Source organism: Pholcus phalangioides, unplaced genomic scaffold, assembly GCF_987345545.1.
Source record: "Pholcus phalangioides strain wild (caught in Gottingen) unplaced genomic scaffold, Ppha-v1.0 ptg000024l_1, whole genome shotgun sequence".
NCBI classification, from domain to species: domain Eukaryota; kingdom Metazoa; phylum Arthropoda; class Arachnida; order Araneae; family Pholcidae; genus Pholcus; species Pholcus phalangioides.
The window spans coordinates 32,561,106-32,584,449 of record NW_028301616.1 but is presented as its reverse complement, the minus strand read 5'-3'; the positions used below and the strand labels follow the sequence as shown (position 1 = coordinate 32,584,449).

Here is a 23,344-nt window from a genome sequence, read left to right as displayed (position 1 = left end):
CTGGGCGTGCTCGGTTCCATACTATACTATACTGTGGCATAAAATGATAATATCTGAAGGAGGAAAATAAAAAGAAAACAACATTTTGTTGGGGAAAATTGTCTTACCCAACAGTTTGCCACGTATTTGATGTCTTCGTTCATGAGAAACATTGCCTTAAACATTGCCTTAAAAGATGAACTTTTGAATATTTACAAATATATATATATTTATACACAACCGCACACGCACTTTTCAAAATTCGGATACGTATTTTGTATGAAGGATGTTTTCAGGTCTTAGATGTTTCAGAAACTCTGTTTTGACTATTTTTCTAGGGTTTTTCTGCAGTATGTTACATCCGGATTATTTTCTTGGTTAGGACCATTCTTTTGGTTTGTTATATCCACAGTGTATGTTTTAAGCAGGTTACGTTATAACAGATGTAAAAATATATATAGACGTGAATGGGCCAGATTTTAAGGATTACACAACCGTATGTTATATCTACGATAAATGTTACATCCGGGTTGTGTTATAAGCGTACTCAACTGTATATGCAACTTCTTGGAATTTCCGAAAAAGATGCTATAAAAATCATTTGAGAAATAAAGTTAAATTAGGAGAAAGTAGAGATATATTACTCTATACAATGTTAGATATTTCAACTGTAACACTTTCCAGTACTACGTCGGTTTCGTTTTTATGAGAAATTTTTGATTTGAGCTATGTTTGGAATCCGTTATTGCGAATATATGAGAAATTTCTAATCGAAATTTTTTTTGCAAATAAATGCGAAATTTCTGATTTAAATTTTTTTGTTTGTGAAATTTACGTATTTCTAGTTATAATCAATAAATTTTGCATCGAGAAAGAGTCATACCAGTCCAATAATGATATTATTCTTGCGTAAGAAGCTGCTGTAATGGAGTTTCGTTCCACGACATAGCATACTGAAGATAAATACATACAGTAGAATCCGACGTAATGTGGCGGACCGGAGTTCTATATAAATGCTCACTTTGTACCCCTACCATACCATCAAAAACACCATTTTAATACCAAAAACCCCACCTAATCATATTTTGTGACCTCTTGGTACAGGTCAGTACTTTATACATAAATGTATACGTAACTATACATAATGTAAATGTTTGTTATGTTCTGCACGTTTCAAAAATTCATTGCAGAAAAAGGAAGTCAAAGAATATAAATATTGTTACGAAAAATTACGTGAATAGTTCTTTATCGATTATTGCACTTATATCTTATATTTATAACTTATTATGTCATTTTTCGATTGTAAATAGTCATTATTTTATGTAAAAATGAAAATTAGCGCATCTCCTCTGTAAATGTCACCAAATTGGCAACAGACTTAGCGAGGTTTGGTGACAGCTCCGATGATTTTGCAACGTCATGGCGCCAAGAGATTACGCCGGATAGTCGAGATTCTACTGTACTTGCATTTCTTTGCGTGTGGAGTGTGTCAGCAGTAGTGGCGTAATGCTATGGCGTCAATAGCCATCGCTATCAGATGAAGCGGGAGAGGTCCAATTTCCAGCCCAATATAATATAATAATAAGAGAAAAGGGAAAAGGGGACTTGAGCCATTTAAATTGTAAAAAACATGCTCTTTCGCCTCCATCAACACTCCTTAATTTTATGGCCACTTACTTAAAGGGCCCCTTGAAAGTTTGCGTAATAGCCGCTTCGTATTCTTCTTTTCTCTCTCTCTCCCCTATATACTGAAGCCTATTGACCATTGTATTGCCACCTGCAGGCAATTGACTTTATTTCTGACTTTCTTGCTTCCTCTCTACTTTTCTTTTCCTTCTTTTTTTGTACAACTTCCCCCCCCCCCCCCACAGAAAACGTCTTCCTCCCATATGCTTCGAAAGATCGTAGGGGGTGAACCTTGACCAATGATGTCAATTTTAATACAATTTGCACCTACGTAATCCTCATCACCCAATAGAAGGATCTTTCTTTGAAGCCGGACTACCAATTAGAAATAGGGGGTTGGTACCCCTCAAAACTTTACTTTTTGGAATCTTTGAAAAATTAAAGCAGATTGATTAGTGAAACTAAAAATCAAGTTGGAAAAAAAATGTAGAAAGAGGAGAATTTTTTTGAAAACATATTTTTCAACTGTAGCATCAGGAGCGGCGATCATCCGTGATGAAAGGGATGGAGGAAAAGGTAGGGAAGGAATTCTTACCACAATTCTGTAAATTATAGACGTTTAGTTAAAACCTAAATTAGGAGGAATTAACCGGGGGCAGAGATGGTGAAATTAGGTATAAAATGTGATTAAAAGAGAGATATTCCAACATCAAGTTAAAATTATTATAATTGAACATACAGTATTTTGTTTATGTATTATGCAGAATTTGATATCGTGGAAATGGATTTTTCTAATTGACTTTTATTTTGTGTGAATATAACTCGTTCGTTTCATATGATCATTTGATTAAATATTAATGCTAATGAAATTTAACTGATTCTTTCTTTCATGAGTCATCGTTTTATTCTAAATGTATATTGGACCACTAGGAGCCTGGGTTAATCTGATAATTACATATATATATATTCTTCCAGTGGTTCGATATAACAGTAACAAGCGACCACGTAACAATCATTTGCACCAAAAAGTTGACATCCACTCAGTTTATCGGAAATGACTTCTCGTCATTTAACACAAAATGATGGGATACAAAAAATTGATTTCAGCCCGTTTTTCCACCAAGAAAATCCCTTCCACAAAACTCTCTTTACGGTATTATCTATTACTTGTTACATAATTTTCCTCTCTCGCGAAACTTGTTACTCCATTCGGTTTCAAAGAAAAGCTTGTGCAGGAAAAAGTCGTATGTTATATGACTTGTGTTTGAGGGGATGTACGCCATTTCGTTTACGTGTTAATGCATCGTTGTTCGGATGCTTAGAATCCTGGTGTCCATCTGGTGGCCTTGATATCATTTACGAGTCGATTACACGATATACGTTTAGAATATACACGTGCTCCAAGGAAGAAGAAGCGTAGTGATGACACGCGTCCGGAATGCGACAGGATGTGGGTCTCCCAGTCCCAGCAGACCTGTACTTTTCTTTTGAGAACTCAGCATCTCTACAAACCAGCCGGATTTCTGTACATCTTGGCAAAAATTTGCATAAATCTGATTCGAAAATGTTGCATCTCTGCTTCAACTATCGGTGACTTATAGAACTATTTTTTTTTTTAAATTTAAAAAGTATTTAAAAATTTTCTCTGATCCCATTCTTGCAAAAAAAAAATTTGTCACTATTTATATATTCTTTTTTAACAATTTTTTTAAAGTTTCAACGAACTGTTCACGCATCTCAGAGTTTTTCAAACTATCTCCAATTCATTCATTCGTAATAGGTAATAGACAATCAAGAAAATAAATATCACTATATTATTTCATCAGTGAAAATTCTCGCAGAAACGCGCGAAACGTTAAAATCATTTACATAAACTATAAAATAAATAATTTTTGCATCGATAAAGAGTCATACCAGACCAAAAAATGATAACAATCTAACGTAAAGAGTTGCTTGAATGGAATTTCGCTCCGCGAAATAGCTTGACGAAGATACACACACACATGTTTGCATCTCCTTCTGTGTCAGCAGCAGTGGCGTAACAAGCGACCACGTATATAACAATCATTTGCATCAAAAGTCGAGATCCACTCAATTTATCGGAAATGATTTCCCCCGTCATCTCCAACATAAAATGATGGGATACGTAAGGTTCCAAAAATTGATTTCAGCCCGTTTTCGACGGAAATGAAGCGTCGCCCATGTCCACCACACAAGCGAGAGAATCTCCTATTCCCCACCTTCACAAAATTATTTACGGTATTATTTATGTATATTATTTGTTTATTTATTCCTCTAATACTTTCCTCTCTCGCGCCACTTGTTACTCTATTCGGTTTCAAAGAATAAGCTGGTGAGGGAAAAAAAGGCGTATATATATTATAACGTGTGTTTAAGGATGGGTATACGCCATTTCCTTGGTGTGTTATTGCATGGCTGTTCGCGAATGAATGAAAACCGTTCCGGATGGTTTTATAGCGGAGAGACAACCGACCTGGAGAAAAGATGTGATTCGGAAAAGTGATATCGTGATAACTGCTTACAATAAAATCTGCTTATTTTTTTTTTTTTTACTCTTTCGGGCCCGTTATTTGAATTCGGCTGAAGCCTGATCTTTTGTGAATTTCTCTCGACGGATGGAACAAAACTTTATTGGGATGTAAATATTCTTCGCCTTATACAGCGCGAACGGAGCAAAAGATCTCCATTATTTGATTAAAAATCCAAGCACGGGAACGATTTTCTTTTATCTCCTCCTATTTATTCCGATCGACACATTCCGACATCTTTGTGCCCAATAATTTCATTTCTAAGAATTACTTTATTATTACTTTCTTTTTTTTTTTGCGTTGTTACTCGATGATTATGCGCAAAATCATTTCGTTATAACTGATATTAAAGATTAGAAATGTATTTGTTATGTGACATTTTCCTTTATGTAAAGACAATTCATTAGATTGATATCAGAAATTATAATTTAAATTTTTCAAACGGAATTGATCCATACAAATTACAACGTGGTTGAAACAGGGTATACAGAGCGTCCAGAGAGACCTTACTCAGACCTGCCTCTTCCCAACCGTTGGTCTAAGACCGGGATTACACTGTAAAAGTTTTGTAGAAGTGCTTTTATAAAACTTGAAAAATACAACCAATAAGCTGATCGATTACATTCAAGCAAATACAACAGATCAGTTTATTGGTTGGTTGAATTTGTCAAGTTTTATAAAAGCACTTTTACGATACTTTTATAGTGTAATCCCGGCCCAAGACGGAAAAACTTCCAGTTGCAAAACTGTTTAAAGTAAATAAGTGATCTGTTTGAAACCTATATTTTATACGTCATTGTTTTACATTTCACGCAAAAAATTTTTTTAACATATACGTACTTTTACTTCCTTGACATAAGAACAAATTTTACTTTTTTTTTACTGGCGCAGTTTGGCCTAATTGGTCCTAGTGCCAAAATAAACCAAAATCTAATCATATTCGATATTTCATTATGTGGTTCAAAACAAATTTAGGTATTCCGCTGTTCGATTTGTGAAGGACTTCCGAATCTCCTCTCAAACTTCAAAATTCAATAATAACTTATATTAAAGATTAGAAACCTGTTTGATGCATGATATTTGCCTTCACGTGTAGACAATTTACTAGATTGATATCAAAAATTATAATGTAGTTTTTTTTAATAGAATTGAACTAAATATTTGGATCAATATATATATAAACTACACCGTGATTGAAACAAAGTATACAGCATGTAAGAAAAGTCCTTACCCAGCACTTTTTTTCGCAACTGTTTGTCACAGACAAGAACTTTCAATCGAAAAAATGTTTTAAATGAAGTAAATAAGAGACCTATATTTATATGAACAAGCAAAACATTATTGGAATGTAAATATTATTCACCCTACCTCGCAAACACAGCAAAGATCTTCATTATTTTATTAAAATCCAGCAAAGAACGGTTCTTTTTTATCTCCTAATTATTCCGATCGACACATTCCGACAGCTCTGTGCACAATAATTTCACTTCTAAGAATTACTTCATTATAAAAAACCTTTTTGTGTTGTTATGGGGCCGTTCAAGTATTACGTAAGCAAATTTTTAGCCATTTTTGACCCCCCCCCCTTGTCAGCAAAAGTCAGCAAAACGCCTCCCCCCTCCCCCCCTCTTGTCAGCAAAATTTCGTCATCAGCTCTGCCCCTCTGAATCCTAACTCATATTTTTCATAAAGGGTGGTCGATGACGTAAGCATTATCCAAACCCCCCTCCCCCCTTGTCATCAAAAGTCAGCAAATCGGAAACCTTCTTCTTCCCCTCCCCATCGATGATGACATAATACTTTAATGACCCCTATTTGATGATTGTTATCGTAGACAACTGATATTGAAGATTAGAAATGTGCTTGCTATATTTGTAGAAACTTTAAAAATAAATAAAGAGCAGAAAAAATAACTAAAATGAAAAACGGTTTGCAGGGTTAGCATCGCTAGGTCACGGGAATTTTTTTGAGACTGGAAAAAACTCAAAAACAGCCGATAGGTGGCGCTGGTACGAGTGACTTTGGTGGAAATATTTGCCGTACAGCAAAGGAACTCGCTTTGTTTTTCATATTGAAAGCATTAACACTTTTCCTCACATATAAATACACATACTACAGAAATATATAGGGTCATCACCCACTCTCAATGACCCTTGCCATATTTAACTGCCGAACCGTTAATCCTAGAGAGGAATACTTCCAGTTAGAAAAATTATCCAAATAACGTGTAAAACTCAGATACGCCATTCGTGTTGCAAGGGGTTGTTTAGTTATTAAACTTTTTATACGGACATTCTGTCTTTAAAAACCCAATTAAAAAGTTGTTACCCTGTCTTTCCTGAGACCAACGAAAAATTTCCAGGTTTTTAAGTGCAATATTTTCACTGGTATATTTGATTTCAAAAATGAAGGGAGAAATGTCAGGGAAGAACATCAACAGCTAACAGACAACGTTTCTCCCCCTTATTTATGCTGTTCTTTCCCAACTTTCCTCTGATATTTGAATTCAAATATCTCTGCGAATATTGTAATTAGAGGAATGTGATTGACTTTTTTGTTAGTCTTAGAAGAGACAGGGCAACAACTTCCTTAGCGGGAAAAATTTCGACCAATTCATATAAAGTGATTACGTAATTTTAGAAATGCAGTTGAATCTCGTTATAACGAACTGCAAGAGAACGGAGAAATCACTCCGTTATAACGAAGTTTCGTTATAAAGGAATTCCATGTTTTTTTATTGTTCCCATGTAAACTTACCTGGGATATTAGAAAAGTGTTCGTTAAAAAGAATATTTTGCTACAACGGCATTCGTAAAAACAGGAATCGACTGTAATACTATCTTTGCATTTGATTTTAATTTTTGTCTTATTATTTTTCCCATTTACTGATTTTTTGCTTGTCTGCAAATTATTTTTCCCATTTACTGATTTTTTGTCTGTGTCTGCAAATAATTTTTCCCATTTACTCATTTTTGTCTGTGTCTGCAAATTATTTTTCCCATTTACTCATTTTTTGTCTGTGTCTGCAAATAATTTTTCCCATTTACTCATTTTTTGTCTGTATCTGCAAATAATTTTTCCCATTTACTCATTTTTTGTCTGTGTCTGCAAATTATTTTCCCATTTACTCATTTTTTGTCTGTATCTGCAAATAATTTTTCCCATTTACTCATTTTTTGTCTGTATCTGCAAATTATTTTTCCCATTTACTCATTTTTTCTCTGTATCTGCAAATTATTTTTCCCATTTACTCATTTTTTCTCTGTATCTGCAAATAATTTTTCCCATTTACTCATTTTTTGTCTGTGTCTGCAAATTATTTTCCCATTTACTCATTTTTTGTCTGTATCTGCAAATAATTTTTCCCATTTACTCATTTTTTGTCTGTGTCTGCAAATTATTTTCCCATTTACTCATTTTTTGTCTGTATCTGCAAATAATTTTTCCCATTTACTCATTTTTTCTCTGTGTCTGCAAATTATTTCTCCTATTTATTTTTAATTAATTTTTGCCGGTCCGAAAAATGAAAAAATCCAATTTATTTATTTTTTGCTGATCCGCAATTTTTCCCATTTATTCATTTTTTGCTGACATTCGCAAATTATTTCTTCCATTTATTTAGTTTTTGCCGGTCTACAAATTATTTCTGAGATTTATTTATTTTTGTTGGTCCATAAATTGTCTTCTATTTATTTATTTTTTACTCGTCCGCGATTTATTTCTCCAATTCGCGCCGTTACGTGAAATTGCTCAATTTCTTTCACCGCTCCGCTGTTGTAAAAAGGCTGAAGACCTTCCCATCCAACAAATTTTTGTTTTCTATTATTTTACGTCTGTGCTGATCAAAATTTTCAATTTTAATTAAAGTTTTATACTCGTTTATCTCCTTCAAAAAAAATTTTTGCCGCGTGAGTTTTTGGTGTGAGCAAAGAGGCTGGTGCCATGTTTTTTTGGGTTTTTTTTGACAACGGGATTTTTCAAACATGAAACATTACATATAAACTGATGGAAGTAGTGTATGTAGATAAGTGTGTGTGATATAATGCTTCAATGTATAGATTGGATTCTATATACTCTATATCCCATAAATACCAAAAACAAAAATAAATCACAGTATCAAAGCGAATTTATAATGGGAAGACAATATGAACTTGAAGGTTTCATAAAAAAGCTAAACGTTTCACCTTTTATTTCAGCTGAAAATGATGTAGATATCCGTATATAATCTAACGTTTACGATGAAATTCTTGTTCCGTAAAATCTCCAAAATCCCCGCAAGGCGTTATCAAGTATCCAAATATAGTCCAGAAAACACAGATTGAAGAGTCTCGGCGTTATGAAAACGCAGAAACCATTTCACACAAGTTAGGAAATAATGCGAATAATATTTGTCAAAAAAAGGAGTAAAAAAAAAAAAACATTTACAATTTAGAACTTTTCTTTTCGATTTCAAGAATAAGAAGCGCGGAATTGGAAGCTGAAAAAGCAATTTCCTATCATGAGGTCGAGGAAATGAATATTCTTCTCCCTTTTCTGTGTGTCGGTATCATGTCAAAACCTCAGTGTTTCACTTACCGACCGAAATTCATTTATTGCGGTAGAAGTATTTTTAAGAGGGGGAAAAAACAAAAGCTATACCACGAGAGAATTTAATCATACAGTTCATTTTCCCCACAAACATCGAAGGATGATGCTCTGGCTCAAAAATCCTTTCATTTATAGGGATATCATTACTTTGTTTTTTTCTACATGATTGTATATGAACAATTTTCGCGTGTAAGTTTAGAGAAGACCGCTATAATAACCGTCTATTTTTAGTTCTTTCGTTGGTTTATGCAACTGCTGTTTCGTTCCGTAATTTCGAACACACTATAGGATGAGTCAAATTGTTTGCCATCATGGGACTGATTATCTCTGCAACCGTTGACTTTAGAAGAATACTTCCATTTACAGAAAGTTTTCGAATGACACGCGGTTTCTTAAAATGGCGTAATTTATTTGAGGGGGGGGGGGGTCGTATACATCAAACAGGATAGACAGGCAACAACTTTCTAATTGGTTTATTTAACCACACGGGAATTTTATAAACATGTAAATTTCTTTATTTTTTGATAAATTAAGATATTTTGATGAACCTTGTGTCATTTGAAAACTTTTTGCAGCTCAAAAGTATGCTTTTAAAGTCAATGGTTACAGAGATAGTCCCATGGACAAACAATTTGAATAACCCTGTAAAGCCGTAAGTTAATGGGCACTTTGGAGTTCAGATATTTTTTTTCGAATTTCTAGAAAAATACTGGACAAATCATTCTGTAATTTCGAGCGTGTAAACATACCACTTTAACTCACACTTTCCAAAGCAAATTCAGTCACGCGTGCTTTTAGGGCACCAACAAAAAAAAAATAAGGAAAAACTTGTTTTTGATCAACCCTGTATCATAAAAAAGCTGCTAACAATTTAAACGATCGCAGGGTATTTTACTTGTTTTTTGCAATACCTGTGTGTATTTTCGTGAAAATGTACGTGTTTATATACGCTGATATACACTGAAGAGCCAAAAAAACTGGTCCATTTGCCTAATATCGTGTAGGGCCCCCGCGAGCACGCAGAAGTGCCGCAACACGACGTGGCATGGACTCGACTAATGTCTGAAGTAATGCTGGAGGTAATTGACACCATGAATCCTGCAGGGCTGTCCATAAATCCGTAGGAGTAAGAGGGGGGTGGAGATCTCTTCTGAACAGCACGTTGCAAGGCATCCCAGATGTGTTCAATAATGTTCATGTCTGGGGATTTTGGTGGCCAGCGGAAGTGTCTAAAGTCAGAAGAGTGTTCTTGGAGCCACTTTGTAGCAATTCTGGACGTGTGGGGTATCGCATTGTCCTGCTGAAATTGTCCAAGTCCGTCGGAATGCACAATGGACATGAATGGGTGCAGGTGATCAGACAGGATGCTTACGTACCTGTCAGAGTCGTATCTAGACGTATCAGGGGTCCCATATCACGCCAACTGCACACGCCCCATACCATCACAGAGCCTCCACCAGCTTGAATAGTCCCCTGTTGACATGTAGGATCCATGGATTCATGAGGTTGTCTCCATACCCGTGCACGTCCATCAGCTCGAAGCAATTGGAACCGAGACTCGTCAGACCAGGCAACGTGTTTCCAGTCCTCAACAGTCCAATATCGGTGTTGTCGGGCCCAGGCGAGGCGTAAAGCTTTGTGTCGTGCAGTCATCAAGGGTACACGAGTGGGCCTTCGGCTCCGAAAGCCCATATCGATGATGTTTCGTTGAATGGTTCGCAGGCTGACACTTGTTGATGGGCCAGCATTGAAAGCTGCAGCAATTTGCGGAAGGGTTGCACGTCTGTTACGTTTAATGATTCTCGTCAGTCGTCGTTGGTCCCGTTCTTGCATGATCTTTTTCCGGCCGCAGCGATGTCGTAGATTTAATTTTTTACCGCATTCCCGATATTCACGGTACACTCGTGAAATGGTCGTACGTGAAAATCCAAATTTCATCGCTACCTCGGAGATGCTATGTCCCATCTCTCGTGCGCCTACTATAACACCACGTTCAAACTCACTCAAATCTCGATAACCTGCCATTGTAGCAGCAGTAACCGATCTAACAACTATGCCAGACACTTGTGTTATATAGGCGTTGCCGACCGCAGCGCCGTACTCTGATTGGTTCCATATCTCTTTATTTGCATACGCATGCCTGTACCAGTTTTTTTTGGCTCTTCAGTTCAAGTGCTTCTTATAAAAATTTAAATTTTCATCGCATGTTTGTTGTTCAGAGCATGCGGAGTTTGCAACCAATCTTTGCGAAACTTACAAAAAATTTGACCCTATACATGAGATACACTATAAAGTAATTTAAAATGTGACATTTTAGTATGAATATTAATAAGAATTTTAAGTAAATGATTCTTAATGATGCATGCGCAGAAAATGTCAATTTTATTTTTTCATACTTTGGTTGTCAAATATTCAATGAGATTATAATTGAATATAATATTATATAATATTATATTTGATTATATAATATTATGTTAAAATTCCAGTTGAATGTCGTGAAAATTCAGAAAGGTATTGGTGATACAATGAGAATTAATTTCAGTCACTTGCTGAAAGTAGCTGGATGATAAGGTACCTTTTACAAATCGATATTTAGATCATTTGCTGTGGTTTGATTGTTGCGGGAATAAGCCCACAGGATTATGCATATGTGAATGAGCGGAGACGCGTGTCTGATGCCTGCATAAGAGAAATTTTTGAGCATAACACGCGTGTATGTTATAATTATTAACGAATCGAAGGCGATGATAAAATTATTGACTCACATGCATGGCAAAGTACAATTAAAATATTCTGTGAAAGTTGCAGTTTTTTGATATAGGGTTGATAAAAAAATTGTTTTTTTGGTGTTTTTTTTTTTTGCACGTGTCTGAATTTCCAGAACGATTCGTTCAGTATTTGTCTAGAAATTCGAAAAAAATGTCTAAGCTCCGAAGTCTCCTTTGACTTTAGTGTGTGTGTGTGTGACCGATATCTCTATTGGCAAAGGTCATCGTCTATGGCCTACATTTCACTGGCACTGGAGATCTTCGGACCACCGTATTTTCACAGGTCCGTGGACTTCATCGTATTGGCCTTTAATTTATTAGTACAGAAGAATTGTGGACTTAATTGTATTTTAACGGGTCGTCCGTGGCTTTTCTTTCATTGGCACAGGAGGTGTCCGCGTTCTTCATCATATCGACACAGCAAATAAAAGACAAATTCAACGACTGAATAAAGGCGTTTCGCGATCGATACAGTGCATCAACTGTGTAATTAAATTACATTTTATTAACTAAACAACGGAGATATTGCTATTAAACTTAACACCAAGTGTACCGACATGGGTTCGAATCCGTTTCTAATCGGTTTTGGATGACAGATCCCGGTAATAGACTCAACGACCACTTCTAAAATTTCGCGGGATTTTCTGGGAATACGTGATTTTGATTGAATGTGGGAGATAAACGATTATAAAATAGAAATAAATGAACGGGAATTGTTTTCGTGGGAAAATGGATAATCTTTTTTCGTCGAAAACAATTTTATTTCGAAACATGTCTTCAGTGAATTTCTAGAGGCTTTTTTGCCGTTTCATCATTGGGAATCTATCTCCCAGCTATTATAATGGAAAAATTCGGCAATCCGCGAAACTAAAAGCTACTTGTCACTTTGAGATGTCTCCGTTTAAAAACAAAAGCCAATCATTTCTGAAAATATAAAGGGGGAGAAACTGATAGAAGTTTTTACGATACGTTCTGTTGACCCGGTATTTTTTTTTTTTTCCAGTGATGGATATTCTCAAATTTAATGCAACTTTTCAAATTCTCAATCGTAAAATGTGTCCCGAATACTCACTGGAAATCTTTACCGATTCCATTATTCATATGTTTTGTTTGTATACCACGAAGAGATCTTAACCATTTCTGATAGCAATTTTAAAATGATATTTGAATTTTCGTAAAATTTTGTCATTTCTAACCCCATATCAAGCGACGGAGCTTTGAAATTTTGATTTCTTTAAGAGCAAGTTTATAAACAGACGAAATACAGTTAAGACCCTTCTTTTGCAGACACCAGCGTCCGTAAAAATGGAGCAACCACTAGTCAAGGATTTGAAATGCACACTCTTATTGTACAAGGAGAATTATCATTTGGCCGTAGAAGATGGGTGACCGTTAAGAGGGGTTAAATTGTATGTAAGCTGATTCCTTTGAGGATGCACAAATATTTTTAGAAACAAACATTGGTATAAAATTTAATTTCTATGACTATGTAGAGAACACAGCTAGTGCGTTTGATAGTGGTTTCTGAACTCTGGTGCCCACGGGCATCCCGGAACCCATCGTGTTTGCTTTGGTGCCAGGAGGATGAGTTACGGTGGAGAAATAGCCGTTATTGACAATAAATAAGAATCGTGTCCGTGGCCTAGTGAAAAATGACACCTGTGCCTGTAATTCCGGGTCCACACTGGACCGATACTGCAACGACAAGCTTCGCGGTATCGACACAGGTTGGTTAAATAGCCTGAAAATCAGGTTTTCGACCAATGCGATTGTAACAAATGCTGTTGTATAGCTTACCGTATCGGTTCAGCGTGTAAACGACCTAAGAGTTGAGGATTATATCACGTTTTCACGTGAAAACGTCTTTAAAGTCGATGCCGGGTGTGGGGGAAAGAATATCACCCAAAACGACATACTCAGCTAAATAAAATAGACATAGCACCGCCGTCCGTCCTGGTTTCGTTTTTAAGTAGATAATGAAAGTTTGTGCCTGTCTCGCTCTGGTTGCCCGAGTGGCGAGGTGGTAAGATGCTCGTCTACCACCGTGAAAGTTGCTGCGATCACGGTCCCAGGTTCAAACGCGGGAAAAATATGGATAAGATATTCTCCATAAAAAGGGCCGTTCAAGTATTACGTCAGCTAATTTTTAGCCATTTTTGACCCCCCCCCCGTCAGCAAAAGTCAGCAAAACTCTGCGCCCCCCCCCCTCGTCAGCACTGCCCCCTACCTCCTAACGCATATTTGTGGGATCAGAAACGTACGCAGGGGGAAGCCCCCCAGACAAAAAAAAATTTAATGTAAAAAACATTTAAAAAAATTGAAATTTCAAAGAAAATACCTTTATGTGTTATTATAATAGAATTCTGTTAATTTCAAAGTTATTTGAAGGCTAAAAGAACTCAAAATTTCTCTTTAAGAAATTCATTGCGACCCACCTTTTAAACCATGTATGGTAAACACTTGACCCGTGCACCAAATGTGGCCCTGAAGGTTATCTAATGTGGCTTGCTCCCTCAAATCCAATTTTGTAAAAATGAACTAAGCGGCACATTTACAGATCGCTTAAATGACTCGTGCCACAATTCAAGAGCATCTAAGTGGCCCGTGGCACATTTTCAGATCACTGAAGTAGGCCCGTGCATTCAAAGATTACTTAAGTACCCCCGCGACACAGTTCCAGAACACTTAAAGGATCCGTGGAACATTTGGAGGTCCCTTGAGTGACATGTGGCACAATTTTAGAGCACTTAAGCGCCCCCCCCCCCAGTGCAGTTCTACATCACTCAAGTTACCCGCGGAACATTCCCAGATTACTAAAGTGAACCGTGGAATAATTACGGATCACTTGAAATATGCGTTGCACAATTACAGAGCACTTAAGCGGCCCGGACACACTTCCTGAGCACTTGCAGGAAGGATCCGTGAAACATTTAGAGATCGCTGAAGTGGCTCTGTAAGGGATTTATCATTAGGGAGGAGGGAGGATGTTAGTTCAGGTGCTCATGAACAAGCGAAAGATTTTTCCTGGCTTTTGGAGCTCCGAGTATAAGATCCCATTAGGAATATTTCATATTTTCATGAAGAGTGGTTGATGACGTAAGCATGATCCCAAACCCCCCTTCTCCCCTTGTCATCAAAAGTCAGCAAATCGGAAACCCCCCCCCATCCCCCTATCGATGCTGACGTAATACTTTAATAACCCCTAACGAGTTTGAGGCGACTACTGATAGATAGTGTTCAACCCAACTTATTAATGGTAGTAAATAGCGATATGGCCAAAGTTGGTGTTTGGTGAAGTGGTAATAGTATCGCTCCCCGATATCAATGACCGCCTGGCGTCGCGCGAACTATGTGCTGCACTCAAAGTGAACCCCCCCCCCCCCACTGATTTTCGATATCCCATATTCTACACGCGTCCATAAACGGGATTATATTGCAGAGACTAATTATCCGATTCAACACCAAGTGTTGTTTTGAAGAAGAGCGTATGTAATGCAATTCGTCATCAAAAGTCTGTATCTCAAAAACTGATAAAGATACGAAACTGTAAAATTTGATAAAGTTTGAAAATTTCTCGATTTTTCTTAAAATGCCGCGATATACGAGGGCAAAGTACAACCAGGATCACAAAAATCGGGCCCCGAATGCGTAGGGCACAAAATTCCAAAAAAGAAATGGCATCAAAAACGCAAAGACCGAACCCAAAAGAATAAAAAAAAAACAGACGCAGTACTGTCGCGGATATGCAAGTTGATGTCTCAAGCCCCTTGGTCACAAATTACTCGCGAAAACGCCATGCTTTCAATTAAGGAAAAATTTCCAAAAACGAGATGTATATTTTTCAGATTACTTTAAAATTTCGTCAGAGCAGGGCAAATGCCCCGAACGGGCAAAAAAACTGTCGGGCAGCAATGGTTTTTTGGGCCTCAACAATCACTTTCGGAACGTTTACTTTGGTTACCGCGGTTCCCCAGCAATGCGTTTCAGACGTGTATATTTATTAATGTCGATTCTTCATCAGTTTGTAATATGCAAACTATGCAAACGTTGTAAAATGACAACTGAATCATTCCCCGCATAATCGAATACCCCGCTTGATCGGATATTGTCATCGTTGATATCCGATTACGCGGGGGCCGACTGCATTTGCATCGATATCATTTATGCAATTTCTTAAATATAATATATTAAATATATTAAAGATAAATATTTTTAAAAATAAATTATTTGCACTAATCTTGCGCACACGCTCTCTCACAGCCACCTTTACTTTTCAATTATATTACTATCATTATAAAACATATAGGCTAAATCAAACAAAAGAAATACATCGAGGGATCTTATCCTTTAATTGTAAAAATAATTTTCATGTTCCAGACAAGGGAGCCTCGGATAAGCGAGGTTATATATATATACAGGGTGTCCCATAAACACCGCCCGAACTCTGCACAACCAGATTCCTCGCTTGGAATACATAGAAACCAAAGAACTGTACCTGTACGACCAATAGTTTTCGAGAAAAACGCGAAAGAAAAGCATGACGTCATATCCGGTACAAAGAAAAAAAAACTTTATTGGACGGCTTGACGTCATTCCACGGCGCGCGCATGCATGCCTCGATATGCACGGTGGATATTTTGAACATTTTCCTATGTAAACATATGCAAATACCGATATGCTCATGTTTCGAATAAAGTTTCCCCCCTCCCCTTGCAACCGGATATGACGTCATACTTTTCTTTCGCATTTTTCTCGAAAACTATGGGTCGCACAGGTACAGCTGTTTGGGCATTTTCTATGTATTCAAGCGAGGAATCTGGCTGTGCAGAGTTTTTGGGCCGTCTTGATGGGCCACCCTGTATATGCTAAAAATTACATAAAAGTCACATTACATACCTCAATAGATATACTGTTTAAAAGTTTCTGCATATGAGGTTATTGCGACCACTTTAACTGTATATTGGAGAATCAAATATATATATTTCTTTTTTTTTTTAATAAATTTCTAAAACTTCTCCCATACTGCCGCTTAAATTTCTCAACCTTTTAACCGGCATAATAGACAGTAATAATCACTATCCCCACTATAAAATACCATACACGTATGTTGAATTAAATGTGATAAATCCGGTTATTATGCATAATCGCCGACCATTTTGGTAAGTTTGATGAACTTCTCCAAATTTATCGGTGATTATGCATCTCTTTTCAAGCGTCGTTGGTACAAACTTGATAAATCGTACTAAATTAATCACATTTGCCGGTTATAATAGCCATTTTGTGAAATATTGGTAAGCATGTTAAATCGATCCCATTGCCGCGATAAGATTAATTATATAGATGACCGCACTTCTGACCCAGAGTCTGAACCGGATGTAATGAGCTCTGATTTAACGAAATTTTCCGAAAATCCCGAAATCGAAATCTCGGACTTTTGTTATAAAAGACTCCTTTTTAATTAATTCTTCGATTCAACAAATTTCTACAAGTTCTGTGTGTCTACAATCAGGCCCCAATATAACAAACGGGTAACAACGGACATTTAACAATTGGACCCCGATACAACGAAATTCAATGTAATGAATTTTCAGATGTTCTGAGTAATAATATCGGACAACATATTTTTTATATAGGTTATTTTTTTGTACATTTTTAAATTTTTTGCCATTTATCAAGTTCACCAGTGCCAGGCGGGTAATGGTGCCTGAGTGGCGTGATGGTAAGACGCTCGACTACCACCGTGTAGGTTGCTGTCATGGTCCTGTGTTCGAATCCGAGGGAGGATATAGATAGGATATTTTCCCTAATGAACTTGAGGCGAGACCACCGATAGACAGCGCCTTCATTTCCATCTCATTAATGGCAGTAAATTGCGATATGGTCAGAGTTGGTGTTTGGTGAAGTAGTTGGGTAATGATGCATAATCGCCGGTAAAAGTGATAACTCTTTTTTAAATATTTATCAAATTTCTTGACGACGGTTGGGTATTATGCGTAAGTATATGTAAATAATAATAACGTATATTGAATATAATATAATATAAATTATGTAATAAATCTGTATATTGTTAATAATAATAACGGATTTATCACATTTACCGTAACGTATATATGAAGTAGGCTTTCTTCCAATTTACAGTAGATGTACAAGTAAAGAGAGCTAGGAAAAGACATGTTCCATCGGGAAATCAACTTTACATAATATCTGTTTGCCATTACTGAAAGAAAAGTATTTAAAAAAAAAAGGACGAGATATCTCGTCAATGCTTGTTAAAGGGTTGAATTCAGATTTTTTCCGTGCACTATAATATGATTGCTATAACGTGCTATATGAAAAATGAACGTACCTGACTGTTAAAGAGTACGGCCGTTCCGGAGAATTCGTTTTCGGACGGCAACCCTCGCCGAGTAGCCTACCGATGTAGTTCTCCAATTTATGAGGATCTGCACCGGACCTATTCTCGATAGCCGTCTGAACCGCACTGTCGACCATCTTGTTCGGCCTACGAGTCCTCGGACTTCTATTAATCGGTTGTGTGACTCGTATGACACGGGCAGAGCCGTTCTCGTCGGCGGCCTGCACGAGCTTCGTCGCGTAACCTTCCAGCACCCGGACCAGGAACGTCACTCCGGCGTCCGGCTGGAGTTGCTGAAGCGTCCGCAAGCACTCGTCGTAAGGTAAGCTGTCCACGTCCTTGCCGTTCACGTTGAGGATTCGGTCGCCGGCTCTCAGTAATCCGGATTTTTCGGCCTCGCCCCCGGGCGCGAGATCGGCGACGAGGAGGCCGTGGCCCTGTTCTCGGGCCGTAACCATGATGCCGAGCCCGCCGTTCCTCCTCTTCGTCAGTTTGACGCTCACTGTATTCGACCACGAAGTATCCATCGCTCCCCGGCTTTCAAAACATAAGCCGTTCGTTCGGTTCCAAGTCTTATTTACGGAGGGGGAAAAATTGTTTTATTCGCGTGGTAAATAATGCTGCCGGTGGTTGTGGTGGTTTCGGTGGTTTTACCGAAATTCTTTTCCGTGAGTTGTCCGCTTTCATCACCACCTCTTCTTTTTTTTTCTTCTCCTCCACGCTAGGAAATTGAGTGACAGGTTGCGCGGAACTTATCGATGGACTTTTCCGCGCAAAGCACGTGGTTACCGAATCTCGGGTTGTTCCGCCAATCCGAAAATTTCACACAAATATGACGTCACGTCCATGAAACTACGCTTTGATAGGAGAGAAGACAAGGTTTTCTTTCTTTTTTTTTACGAGAAACACACCTGAAAAATATTAGCTTTTCTTTTTTTTTGCAGGAAAACGGAGAGGAATTCCATTTTTGTTTTTACTTTATCCTTTCTTAGAGTATCGGCGGCGCAAAGAAGAAGAGCAAGAAATTCCTTGTAATTGAAAAATAAGAAATTATTGAAAATGACACGAATATGGAAAGAAAAAGCGATAATATTATGTTGAACGTTATACGAGAAAAAAAATTTCCAATTAATAAATTCACTCCTTGTGGGGAAATTTTTTTTCTTCTTTTATCTTTTCAATAAGGCTTTCCTTTTTAATGGACTTATTGGATGAAGATAATTCGGAAATCAATTGATTACATCTTCAAATCAGAAATGTCTGATTCAATTGAAAATGAACCCTTTCCCCCAAACTACCGTGTTTCCCCGAAAATGAGAACCGGACTTGTATTAATAAATGCTTCAAAAGATGCATTAGGATTTATTTTCGGGTTTTTTCCTATTTTTCAAAAATACAAAAACAAAAATCTACTTTGATTATCTGCAAGTGGCTACTAATTTTGGCTTGAATTTATTACGACTCCATTTACTGAGAACAACCGGCCCTGATCTCGTGTCCAGTAAGAGAGCTATGCTAAAAATTAGCATTTCTTGTCCATGGGGCCCCCTTGCTCCTAGCGTATTGGCAATACAGCTTTCATTAAGTTGATCCCTGAGTAGACGACCCTGCTCTCAAAAGCTTGTTTTTTAATATGCCTACAATATCACGAACCTCTGGATAGTCGGTCTTTCTCTCGGGAATTCTTAATCTGAAGGCGTTTATCTCTTGTCAAAGCTCTGGGTATTTACAGTTATTCGATTTTCTCATTTATTCTAAGTATAAATTTAATAAGTAGATGGTAAACAAGTAGTGGCATTTGCATATTAATGTTATTTTTTTAATTGAAATTAAATGCATTCTTCTAATGTATCAACGGATGTAAAAATTTGTTGGTCCGTCTGACGATTTTGACTTGGTCTTATTTTCGTGGTAGAGCCTGCATTAATAAGAAATTGTGATGTTTGGTCAGAACATGATATCTCCTAAAAAAGGATTTTTGATCTAAAAGTAAGTCTTGCTAATTATAACTAATTAGAAAGTGAGATAAATGCACAAATACGTATGCACGGTGAAACACAACTTGCTGATGTATGATATTTTCATTTGTATTTGTGTGTATATGCTTTATTTTTGATTTTTGAATGACAATGAAAATGCTTATATATCTGAAAAATGTGATTTTGGAGTTATGTTCTGACCAAACACCAGAGAGCTTTAATAACATTTTTTAATAGAGAGTGTCCCAAAATGATAAAAACAATAATAAATTTCGGTAATTTATGTCATTTTCTATGAAAAAGTCATTTTTATGTCAAACTTTGAGCAAAATTCATTCGACATTCCTGACAGGATTGAAAAAAATTCTATGAATGGAATGTTCAGTTATTTTCACAGTAAATTCAGCTAGTAATGATGCAGGTTATGAACTAAAATTTAAAGGATTGTGTTATACGCTAATAAGTTACACTCAAATATGTTGATGCACGTGTGAAGTTTTGAAAATTTCATTCTACATTTCATCTATGAAACACAGCAACTAGACCAATGTATGCCTTAGATTTTTAGTTCATAACCACGGCAATATATAGCAGAATATCATATTAAAGTTTCGTAATCGTAGAATAAATAGATTTTTTTTTAATCGTGTTTAATGCTCAAGTAAAATGTCAAAAATAGTATTCTTCGCTGAATGCGTTTAAAGTTTTTATTAACGGTTTACTTGGAAGTAAAAACCCAACTCTTTCTCTCTCTCTCTCTCTCTCTCCTAAACTGAATTATGATAGGGCTTCTTTATTTTTCCCCGATATAGGTCTTATTTTCGGGGAAACACTGTATCTAATTTTCGCATCAAACATCATGTGAACTACAGAAATGATCAAATCCGCTGTTGAACAAGAGAACAACACTCCGAGATTTTCAGCTTGTATCAAAATACAGAGGACTGCAAAATTGAAAATTCGTGAAACTCGTGAATGGCCACTAATACTTTTCTATTCGTTTCCAACGGCACAAAATACAAACTGTCCCTCTAGCGGGAAAAATTCCAACTTTATTTCTTTTTTTTTTCTTTTTTCTTTCACACCATGCAAAACCAGACAGAAATACGCTAAGACCGCAAGCTAAATTGCTGAATTAGAAATTCCATAACAGACGAAAAAAAAGCATCAATTATTTATTAATTTTCCCTTTTTTCTTTTTTTTTTAGTCTTTCACGGTTATTACGAGCAAAATGCTTAACATTTTCCACTTTCACGTATTAACCGAGTTTGACTGAATACAAATTGAGTTCCTGCATAAAAATTGATTTTCCCATCAAGGTGATTAAAAACCCGTATCGCTGCTTCATTAACGCTTCTTTAAAAAACAAAACTAAGCTTATTACTTGCGGTGAATCGCTTGATAATTTTTATATAATTCCGAAATAACAACAATATCTTTCATTTCTAATTTTTCTTTTAAGAGATAATATCAATTATCCGCTCAAAATAAACAGCTGAATAATTAAAAAAAAACGGGAGAGATTTTAAAATGATTGACTATCGCTCGAAATCGATGCTCCGTTTTTTTTAGATGAAAATCTGCGTGATCTGATCTTATCTTTTATGGGGGGGTGAGGGGGGTGTGAGAGAGGGGGAGTCTCCCCTCCCCCCTAATTAAGTGTTCGAAGCTAATTTGGTTTTGTGTTTGCTCATTATGAGAAAGAACTTCATTAAAAAAAGGGGGGCGAACGAGAACCTTCTGCGTGTGGATTAAAGACTTCATTTCGATTATCTGCGTCAACCTTTGAGATCGAATTAATTAGCATATGTTTCCGGGCGATCCTGATCTATGACTTAATTTCCAGTTCCTTTTTTTTACGTCACCCTGTTTTTCTTTTCTTTTCTTTTTTCATTCAAGCTATGCCCTTTGATTGAGCTGAGAGAAGGGTCCTGGAATCCTACGGCGGGGACTCTAGAGGTCAGACTTTTTTTAAGGACCTCTAAGGTAAGGACTTTTAAACTTTAAAAAAAAAACGGGGGTTTATTCTTCTAATAAATCTATAGTGGAAGAATTAAAAGTTTGATTATAATGTTGATTTTTGTTCTAGCGCCCCCGGAGAACTTACTTCAGCCCCCACCGCCACTGTGCCTGCCGCCGGTTTATTCGAGACAATCGTCCATTTTGAAGAAAGTCTCACTACAGAGAGCTGGCCTATAATAAGGCGTACGTATTCAAAATTGACTCATGAACAGGTAAAATAAAAAATGTTCCTCATTAGGTGTACTGTACAACACGTACACGGCATATCACGATATTCAACAATTGGGGTTAGAAGTTTCTTACAGGAATGCTTAAGCCGGGTTTTCCTAGGTTTGTTGTGCAGCGTGAACCGAATTAGACTATTTCGCGCCGACAGAAACGTGTTGCATAATCATGCCTGCGTTTGTGTTTTCCTAGCGAGGCGCATCAGATCAGGGCGGCTATATAAAGTATATGACTTCGGCATCAGCTACTCTGCATGCTCCGGTTTGAAGGGAAGGAAAGGAAAACACGCAAGAGTGAAGAGAATATCGGCAAAACCGCGCATTTGACTCCTCCAGAAGCAGTCGGCCAATCACGCCCCACGTAAAGCGCTGTCGTGAGGCGTATTGCGCTCTGTAGGAAAACAATCATGTTGCTTTTCTTACTGGTGAGTGGACGGCGTGTCGCGCTGGGCGAATCACGTTGCGCGCGGCACAGGAAACCTGCTTTTAGGAAAACCCGGCTTTAGGGGGTATTACGTCAGCATCGAGGGGGGGAAAGGGGGTATTTGCTGAAAAGGAGGGGGAGGGGGGTTTGAATGTTGCTTACGTCATCAACCAACCCCTTTTTGAAGATATGAAATATTCTAAGCTGCAGACGAAACTTTGCTGACAGGAGGGGAGGGGGATCAGTGTTATGCTGACTTTTGCTGACAAGGGGGGGGGGGTCAAAAATGGCTGAAAATCTGCTTACGTAATACTTGAATGCCCCCCCCCCTATGAGGTACATGTGCAGTTTAGTAGTTGTGGTCTGGAGCCCTAACTCATGCATAATACGTATAGGTGGTTTAACAATTTTTGGCTTCAGAATTTTTAAAGTTAGGTGGCAGCCCTTTCTGAAATCGTAAAACGCATTCCCCAACAACAATAATCTGTACGTTAAGCAACATCCACACAACACTTTCCGGAATGCGCGAATTTATCAAAAGTCCGTCAGAGAAATGTCGACGAGGTACAAGTGTGATCTACTAATAGTTGTCTAAGTTCCCAACTTCAAGCCGGAAATGCGAGCCGATCTCCCCGTTGAAAAGTCCCGCCACGGAGAGCCAAAGAACTACGACGTTACAAAAATTCAACCATTATTCTTCACTCACTATTTGAAATACAGATGGCAGTCAGACACAACACCAGATACGCACTTGGACCGTTAAGTGCACAACTCACTCGGTAGTAATTTGCCCATGGTGATCGGACTACTTCGCGAAATACCAATTCCAG

General features: G+C 37.3%; 1 protein-coding gene across 1 annotated transcript in view; it reads right to left on the bottom strand.

Annotated features, from left to right (window-relative positions):
* The window catches only part of Nos (Nitric oxide synthase), a 156,058-nt gene extending 137,495 nt beyond the window's left edge, over nucleotides 1–18,563 (bottom strand). Inside the window, exon 1 of the mRNA XM_089250494.1 lies at nucleotides 17,856–18,563. Coding sequence (XP_089106620.1) covers nucleotides 17,856–18,391 — 536 coding nt within the window. The 5' untranslated portion in view covers nucleotides 18,392–18,563. The remainder of the gene's footprint in view (nucleotides 1–17,855) is intronic.
* Between the last annotated feature and the right edge of the window lie 4,781 nt (nucleotides 18,564–23,344).